This window comes from Triticum aestivum, chromosome 5B (genome assembly GCF_018294505.1).
Source record: "Triticum aestivum cultivar Chinese Spring chromosome 5B, IWGSC CS RefSeq v2.1, whole genome shotgun sequence".
In the NCBI taxonomy this organism is placed as follows: Eukaryota; Viridiplantae; Streptophyta; class Magnoliopsida; order Poales; family Poaceae; genus Triticum; species Triticum aestivum.
In genome coordinates, this window is record NC_057807.1 from 47,842,017 (window position 1) to 47,851,961 (window position 9,945).

Sequence of the window (9,945 nt, forward strand, 5' to 3'; positions counted from 1 at the left end):
TAGCTAAGATTGAGTGGTCCGCCGACTTGGCGACTAGCCAACTCATGTGCATCTTTTGGCTCAATACCCGCATCATCTACCGTTTCAATTTCAAAAACTTGTAATTGTAAAGTTTTCCTTTGCGACAACATTAAGTGCAAGGTTTTTGTAGGTATAGATTGAGTTCCAAAACCATCTCAAGACACTTTCAAAATTTCCTTCTTTCGGACCATCTTAAGATTCATGTTGACTTGACAATCGGTTCTAGTTTTAGCTCGAGGGCACTTTGTTAAATGATCTCTTTTGTCTTGCAATTTATGACCCTCATTTACACAAACAAATCGGCATGACGTAACCTTGCCATCGGCTAAGCTTTTGTTCATATACCTTTTTCGAGTAAATAGCATAAAACTACTAGTTTACACGCTATGGTTTCAAAAAACTACCACTTTTTAATTTTTTTCAGAAAGCTACCAAACGCGCGGTCCGCTGTTTCAAAAAACCCAAATCACCGAGTCTTTAGTAGTTGATCATGATTATGACAGTTGGGCCCCACACTTTTGTTTGACCGTTTACTTTGACCGTTAGCTTACAAGGGGGCCCACCTGTGAGTTTTCAATCAGGTCCCTAAATGTTTTTGCAAAAAGCAATCGGGTCTCCAAAGGAGACGCACCCGCTGCAGCCTGCTCGATCCCGAGCCGCCTGCACCAGCCGGCGAGCCGCGTGCGCAGTGCCTCTCCTGCCACCGTGCCGCCATGTCGTGCCTCGCCTGCCGCCATGTCGTGCCGTGACTCGACTGCTGCCGCGCCATGCCTCGCCTGCGGCCGCGTCGTGCCTCGCCTGTGGCCTCCGCTATCCCCTGTCGCGAGCTCCTCAAGCTCGACGTGGTCGTCGCCGGCTTGGGAGGGGAGGCGGCGGCCTGCACACAAGCGCCCCACCATGGCACGCGCGGCGACCGTGCACAGAGCCCCATGGCGCGCGGCGACGACCACAGGCGAAGCCCCATGGCGCGCGTTGACCGCGGGCGGAACCCCATGGCGGCGGCGCGCGGTGGCGACCACCCATGGTGGCGTGCAGCAGCGACCACGGGCGGAGCCCCATGGAGGCGCAACAGCGACCATGGGCAGAGCCCTTTGCAGGCACGGCGGCGATGGTCCAAGGACCCTATTGTTTTTTAAATGATTCCAGGGACCCGATTGCTTTTTAAAAATATTTGTAGGGGCTAATCCGTAAAAACCTGTGGATGAGGTGCTGACATGTGGCCCCCACAAGTCAGTTAACAGTCAAATAAACGGTCAACCAAACAGTGCATTTAGTGGCGGGCCCAACTTGTCATAAACATGTTTAATTTTTTAACAAAGAGGATTTGGGGTTTTTTGAAACAGCCAACCCCTAACTTGGTAGTTATCAGCAAAAAAAATAAATCCGGTAGATTTTTGGAACCCTAACCCGTAAAATAGTAGTTTTATGATATTTACTCACCTTTTTCGGACCTCAAAGCCCTTTTGACCACCGTAGCTAAGCAAAAAATGCCCAAGCTTCATCTGAATTTTTAAATTCCGTGCCAACATGAGGTACCAAACCGGACAATATACCTTTGCAACGAAAATTTGTGAGACCTCATGAAAATAATCATCTAGTCTACATAATGAAATTAGACAGTGGTGCTATACTACTTACGTATTGGAACCGTGGTACGATCACTAGTAGAAAAGGGGGCATCAGTCCCGGTTCGTAAGGGCCAAGAACCGGGACTAAAGGGTCGTTACTAATGCCTCCCCACTTTAGTCCCAGTTCAAACTGGAACCGGGACTAAAGGTCGCGGCCACGTGAAGCTCCACCTTTAGTCCCGGTTGGTAACACCAACCGGGACTAAAGGAAATTTTATGATTTTTTTTGAAATTTTTTTTGGATTTTTTTGAATTTTTTTATTTTCAAATTTCTGAATTATTTTAACCTCTAATCTCTAATCACCACCCCTCATCACCCCTCATCATTCCTCATCTCTAATCACCCCTCATCATTCCTACTCATCTAACTTCTCGAACGATCACCCATCCTCCCACTCCCCCAGCCTGAGCACGCTTAACTTCCGGGTTCTATTCTCCCTCGTTTCCAAGTCTGCACTTGTTGTTTTGCTGACAATAGTAAGATGTCAATCCTATTAACCCTCACGAATTTTGCGTGAGCATGAAGTGACACATTTCACTGTTTGAGTTTGAAACTATTGTTTTAAAAAACAATAATTATTTAGTAACACTAATATTTCTTGAATAATTAGTTTGACCATTGTTTGACCATTGTTTGACCACAGTTTGACCAGATTTGACCAAAATTCAAAATAACTGAAATAATTATTTAGTAACACTAATATTCTAGAATAATTAGTTTGACCATTGTTTGACCACAGTTTGAAATTTTTTCGATTTTTTCCACTCTAGGTCTTAAAAGCCCCGTAACTTTTTTCTGTTAGGTTTTTGATGATTCTAAAAATGTTTAACGGGGTTCCCCCGGTTAAATTTGGATGTAACTTTTCGAGCAGATGATTTTTCATATAAAAAACTTTTTCATCCGAGTGAGTATGCAAAAGTTATGCCCATTTTACTAAATTCTAGAGAGATTTTGCAAATAAAGTCGAAATTCATATTTGTAAATTTTCCCAACAACTAGACCACGTATCACATGGGAAATTTATTTTCTTTTTTTTTGACATTTTCATCATTTTCTTTTATTTATTTTTAAACTGAAAAGGCGATCCACCGGGGGGTGGAATTTGAAAATAGGACCTTTAGTACCGGTTCGTGACATGAACCGGTACTAATGCCTCAAACCCCATTAGTACCGGTTGGTGGCACGAACCGAGACTAAAAGTCTAACCCTTTAGTCCCGGTTGGTGCCATGAACCGGGACTAATGGGCATCGCACCCTTTAGTCCCGGTTCGTGGCACCAACCGGGATTAAAAGGTCCAGACAACCGGGACAAATGGCCCACGTGGCCCCTGGACGCACGAACCGGGACTAATGCCCCCATTAGTCCCGGTTCTAGACTGAACCGAGACTAATGGGCTAACCCAGGGTGGACCAAAGCCCTCTTTTCTACTAGTGGATGTGTTAGCCTATTTTTTATTAGCCTCTTCTTCCATCTCAATAGACAAAATACAACCGGCTGCTTCTTCCTTCTACAAAGGGGAGAGTTTGATCAAGTTGAAAGCAGTCTTATGATCAAAATTCTATTGGTTCTGGCGAAGTGGTGAGGTATTCATGGTAAGATGGCATGAGAAAGGTATACTTCATACTTACGCACCAGATTTAAAAGGAGAGTAGGTCGTCCTCAGTTGGCTGCTTCTTCTTCATCAATTAATAAAGGGGAGAGGTTGATCAAGTCGAAAGCAATCTGATGTACCTGATTCCATCAATTCCAGTGAGCGATGCACAAGATTGAAGAACAGAGCAGCTCGTTCTCCGGTGACCGACTCCTTCACCAGAACGCGCTCGTTTCCATCTCTCTCGCACCGTTTCTGTGATCCTCCCGCATTTCTCCGTATCCTCGCGCCTTTTTCTCCTCCAATTGGGTCAGATTGGGCCGCATCATGTTTCTGGGCCGGTGGCTGAGTTGTCTCACTGGTGGAAAAACAGGCTTCCGTCCAGCCCCATAAGTCGCGAAGCTGTAGGAACTGCGACTAATGGGACCTTTAGTCGCGGTTCTGGAGGTGAACCGCGACCAAAGGCCTGGGCCCAGGGCGCTCGGTGGCCAGCTGGCGCACGTGAGGGTCTTTAGTCGCGGTTGGCCAGGACAACCGCGACTAAAGGCCTTCGGGCACCTTTAGTCACGGTTTGCCAGGCCAACCGCAACTAAAGCCCCTCCCCTATATATACCCATCCAGCAGCCAACACTTAGCCATTTGGAGCCATTCTCTTCACAAGTGGGTGTAGGTTTGCTTTTGGTTCCTCTTATATTTTTAGAATTTTGAATTGAATTAGTTTTATTTTTCTGAATTTTTTGATATATTATTTGTATTTTTAGAATTTTGAATTGAATTAGTTTTATTTTTCTGAATTTTTTTGATATATTATTTGTATTTTTAACATTTTGAATTGAATTAGTTTTATTTTTCTTAATTTTTTGATATATTATTTGTATTTTTAGAATTTTGAATTGAATTAGTTTTTTTTTCTGAATTTTTTGATATAATATTTGTGTTTTTAACATATTGAATTGAATTAGTTATATTTTTCTGAATTTTTTGATATATTATTTGTATTTTTAAGATTTTCAAAAAGAAAAAGTATTTGGAAAATACCTTTAGTCGCGGTTGGCCTGCCCAACCACGACTAAAGGTGGTTGCGCGCGGGAACGAAAAACCCGCCAAAAAAGTCCTTTAGTCGCGGGTCGCCTCCCCAACCGCGACTAAAGGTTACCCTTTAGTCGCGGGTCGCCTCCCCAACCGCGACTAAAGGTTTCCCTTTAGTTGCGGGTCGCCTCCCCAACCGCGACTAAAGGCCCTTTAGTCGCGGGTCGCCTCCCCAACCGCGACTAAAGGGGGGGGGGCTATAAATACAACCGCCCGACCCGTCGCCTCCATTTCTCTGCTCGTTCTCTGCCGCGCCGAAGGCCTGCCGCCCTCGCCCTCGACGCCGCCCGCCGTCGACCTCGCCCTCGACGCCGCCCGCCGTCGCCCGCGCCCTCGACGCCGCCCGCCGTCGCCCGCCGCCCCCTCTCGCCCACGTACGGCGCCCGTCGCCCCCTTTCGCCCTAGTACGCCGCCCGCCGGCCTCCCTCGCCCACCGCGCCGCCTCGCTGCCCTCAACGCCGGCGGCCGGCCTCGCCGCCCTCAACGCCGCCCCCCAATCCATCCTCGGGCCGCCGGCCTCGCCGCCCTCAACTGCTCTACAGAGCGATGATCGAGAGAGAGAGAGAGAGAGAGCAGAGAGAGAGAGAGAGAGCAGAGAGCAGAGAGAGAGAGAGAGAGAGAGCACAGAGAGAGAGAGAGAGGGAGAGAATTTTTTAACTAGTTAATTAACAAAAAAAACGGTAAAATTTGATAATTAACAAAAACGGTAAATAACTTAGTTTAACAAAAACGGTAAATAACTTAAAACTTGATAATTAACAAAAAAACGTAAAATAAAGCACAAAAGAAATAAAACAATACAAATTAAACAGAAAACAGGTTTAGGGGGGGGGGGCTAAAACCCTAAACCTGTGGCGGCCTTTAGTCGCGGTTGGCCAGAAGAACCGCGACTAAAGGTCCTCCGCCCCGACGGCCGCCTGGCGCCCACGTGGACGGGCCGTTAGTCGCGGTTCTTAAGCAGCCGCGACTAAAGGTGGGGGGCTTTAGTCGCGCTTATTTGGTCGCGGTTGCGCAACCGCGACTAATAGCAGTTGCGAACCGCGACCAAAGGCCTTTTTTCCACCAGTGTCTTTACCCGCAGGTTGCTGGTTTTCGTTGCCAGTGGATGCTTCTGCCGTCGGATGGCTTACGAATAGGGGATACACACATCACGTCCCTCTGCAGTAGCCTGAGCTACGTTAGAGGATCTCGATCCCTGGACAAAGGACAAAGTTTTTTTGCTGTAGTAGCGGTTATAAGAGCATCTCCTCCAACGGATGATGTAAATATTGATGCCAAAAATGATTTTAGACCAGCAGAGAGAAAGTTTTTGGCAAAAAATTCTGCCGCATCGAATGATGTAAAACTGGTGTCTTAAATGAACATATTGTACTTCATAACATATTCCAAAATTATTTTACTCACTAACAACACTATTGGTTTCCCTACACATAGCTTAGTCAGTTTTCACTCCGGATGCATGAAAGGGGGGGGGGGGGTTAATAGTCCATGTTGAGAATATGATGGATCAGCAGTAGCTCGTGCCATGCTGGCACACTAAATCTTGCGGGACTTAGCTGCTCTCTCCAACACATCCACGATGACATCAGGAGAAGATCTTTTGAGGTGCAGATAACCTTGGCTTGAGATCACATCTTTCGTTCTATTTGAAGAGAGCATAAATTCGATGCAAGCATCTTTGAGATTTCTGCAATTATGCTGGTCAGCTAGAGCTAATAGAGTCGCCACATTCTCAACATCAAGACTCTTGCATAGCAAGCCTTCACATATCAGCTTCTGTAGACAATATGCTATGAGTCGGTTTATACAAACCGACTAGAGTGTGTGGAATTCAATTAGAATACACATTTGTTTTCTATGAAGCCATACAAAAGACAAAGAGTTAGGTCATCAGTTTGGAAAACTATATCGAAATACATTGGTTTCTATGTGGTTGTTGCGCGGTTCACGACTAAAAATGACCCAAAATGCAACAAGAGATCATGTGATAAGTGTTGAAGAATGAACATTAGTGAGTGGTCTGCATACAGTAAAGGCAAAAATGGTCACAAAAATGAAGTGGCAATATGAGGGAAACTAATATATACCCCTTCATAATCAAGAGAGTTTTACTGAACTGCACAAACCAAACTTTTACCGTAGGGATCAGATAAAAACAATGAAGAGTCTCGTTTCAAATAAAACAGTATCACTCCATTAGATTATGAAAATGTGAATTTCAAAGAAGAAACAGGCCAAAAAAGATATAGAGATCAATTACATTTGAGACAGAATATTCCTAGAAAAATGGTCAAGCAGTGGGCTTTTTGGGGAATAGAAATGACAGATACAAAATGATATTTTATATACAAACTAACTGAAATCACCCATACGAAGCTATCACGGACATATTACCTGATTTCCTTTCTCATTGCCTGCTAAATTCTGTCAGAAGAGCGAGATCCACAAGCTGGTGCCATAATCGCCTTGCCAGGGCAACTCCAGCTTCGGGCGGCGCAGGATCATAGCTAAACAGAGGGGCGCACCGCGCACAAATCCACATTAGGCTTTGTTCAGTTGGTGGGGCTCTAATACCCTCGGGGATTTCAATCCACCCAGCAGTAGGGTAATCCCCACTCCCTCACCCAATCTCTGTAGGGATTAAACCTCTAGATTCCTCTCAGCCCCTCTCTCAGTTTTTGTACTGTTAAGGTTAACCCCTCCCTCAATTATGTACAAATACAAGTACAGAGGCTTAACTAGTGCCTATTTCTTACAGGATTGTGCTTGTGTAGCTAACATACACAGAGGCTTCAGTCACTGAACATACGCTTGTACAATAGAAGTACTAGTAACTAAAAATTAAATCCACAATTGACTGCTCCTGATCTCAAAGTAGTTTGGTTCAAGACTTCCAACTTAAATCTAACAGCTGGCATTCAAAATGTAAGTTTTTCATATAGGTAAAACAGATTATCTCAAAAGTGATAGCAAAGAACTCAAAGTTTATCATTCTTCAGATAAGCCAGATATTAAAGTGAGCAGATAAGAAAGGCAAATAGTAAGATACCATAGATTCATATATTATCATACGGGGCAACCAATACACTCTAGACATACATTTTATAGAACCAACTGCTTACTCCAAAAGATCTCTGGAAACTTGGACATGACCAAGCTTTTGGATACCGAATGGGCAAATTTTCTCGTGGGTAGGCGGAATTCCCGGTAACCACATTTACCGAGAAATTCCGAACAAATTTTGGACGAAATTTATAATTAAATTTTGAATTCATTTTTTTAAATTAGATACAAAAACATTTTTAACTAACATTGTACAGAAAATAGGTATTAGCTCAGTGGAAGGTCAACGACGTGTGAGCTATGGGGTGTTGAGGTCGCGAGTTCAATTCTCTTGGTCCTCATTTTGTCACATTCTCTACTTACTAATTCTGAAAAATAAATAAAAAAGTGCAGTCGGAGGACTCGAACCAGCTACTTCTCGACAGGGATAACAGATGGTTACCGCTACGCCACAGGAATGGCGTTGGTATAAAGGAGAAATCGCATTAATTTACTAGAGTTTGAGTGTTTAAATTCAAAATATTCAAATAATTTGGAATCTTTTGCTTGGGATAGGTATTTCTCATAGGGCGGAGAGAAACGTGGATACCACTCGGTATCCAAATTTCTCGGGCAGTACCCAAACCCTTGGACATGACAACCTCGTCTAATGTCAATATTTAGCAAAAGTAACTAGATAGAAGCTAACCGAGGATGGGCACTATACTGTAAATTTAGCATGACTTAGTTGCCTTCTTCAACCCAACATAAGGCATTTGCCTCCAAAGATCAATCGGAACGGAAGGATAAGCAGTAGCTCATACCAGTTTGGCGTACTAAATTTTGCGGGACTTAGCTGCTCTCTCCAATACATCCACAATGATATCAGGCGAAGATCTCTTGAGTTGTACATAGCCTTGGCTTGCGATCACATCATTCATTCTATTCGAAGAGAGCATAAATTCCATGCAAGCATCTTTGAGATTGCTGCAATTGTGCTGGTCAGCTAGAGCTAATATGGTCGCCACATTCTCAACATCAAGACTCTTGCATAGCATGCCTTCACATATCAGCTTCATCCTTTCCATGGCATACTTATCTGCAGCCACAAGTAAGTGCTTAACCATTTCTCTTTTGTCATCATCCTCGAGATCGTCCATGGAAGGCATTGAATCCGTGTAGATGAAGTGAAGAAATGACTTGAAAACAGCAGGCTGCATGCCATCTATAGTTATGTCCTGCGCCCCTTTGCCCCCCATCGGCCCGTAGAACTCCGCGTCGAAGACCGCTGATTGCGTCGCAAGCAAAACCTTATGAGCAGAAAAAACCTCCCCTTGGACCTTGAAAGTCACGTCCGCTCCTTTCTTCCCCTCTAGTAATTTTGCAAGATTATCCACAAGGCGGGACGGTGGAACGTGGACCTCGAGTGTTTCCTTGATAACACTGACTTCGCACTCGATCACGAGACAATCGTTTCGCAGGTACACCGACTCTACTTCAGTGGTGGTCTTCATGAAGTTTGTTACGCCCCAAGATGACCTTTCAGGGTCGAACACTAGTGGCTCTTTGAAGGAGCACACCAAAATCGACTTCCGCTCAACCGGCTCCACAATCATGAAGTTGAAAGTGGCCCTCACCTCGGCCTTTTCGGTAAGGAGCTCGAGGAAGAGGGAGACGTAACCTTCGGCTGCCTCGCTTTGGTTACCGTCGGGGTAGTAGCGAATGCGCCATTCGTAGCCGCCGATGGAGAATGCTGGAGAACGGAGGCATTTGCCTCTACCGTGGCCCTTGAGCAGCCTGTAGCCGGCGATCTCGAACGCGACCGTGGCCCGAGCCGTCTCTGCTGTGCACCTCGACGGCATCCTCGATATTGAACCCTGCGATGCTGCCATTGTGGAATTGGGGGGTGGGTGCGCCGGGTTGGAACTCTGGATTAAGGCCGGCGGCGGCGGGAGAGGTGGTGTTGCCTCCGACTCCGAGGGGAGCAGCGGCGCGACGGAAGAAAGTGAGCGCCGAGATTGGGGAAGGTTCGAAACGAGGGTTTGGACAACGGATCGAGAGGTTCGAAACGAGGGTTCGAAACGAGGGTTCGAAAGTGAGCGCCGAGCCGTCGTTGTCGCGCCGCTGCAGGCCGATTAGCTGATAACTGAATTAAGCCTTCAGACTTGATGACTGAATTAGCCCATGTCGCTGTAGCATTTCCACTTTTGCTACTTGTACATTTTCAGACATGATAACTGAATTCAGTTTGGCAAAAGAGATTAAGCATTCCCGTTTGCTACTTGTACGTCTTCAGGCTTGATAACTGAATTTAGTTTGGCAAATAGAGATTGAGCAATCCAATCAGCGTTCTGCTCCCTCCATTCCTAAATATAAGTCTTTCTAGATATTCCGCTAAGGACTACATACGGAGCAAAATGAGTGAATCTACACTCTAAAGTACGTCTATATACATCCGTATGTAGTTTGCATTGAAATCTCTAAAAAACCTTATATTTAGGAACGGAGGGAGTAGTGAGCTGCTTGTGCAATAGTCAAGTGTAGGATTGAACAGAACCGATGGAATTTGAGC

General features: G+C 45.2%; 1 protein-coding gene across 1 annotated transcript; it reads right to left on the minus strand.

Annotated features, from left to right (window-relative positions):
• Positions 1 to 8,209: 8,209 nt before the first annotated feature.
• Positions 8,210 to 9,265, minus strand: LOC123115613 (BTB/POZ and MATH domain-containing protein 1-like). The gene has a single exon (XM_044536730.1). It carries the CDS (start codon positions 9,263 to 9,265, stop codon positions 8,210 to 8,212), a length of 1,056 nt encoding a protein of 351 aa, XP_044392665.1.
• Positions 9,266 to 9,945: the final 680 nt, after the last annotated feature.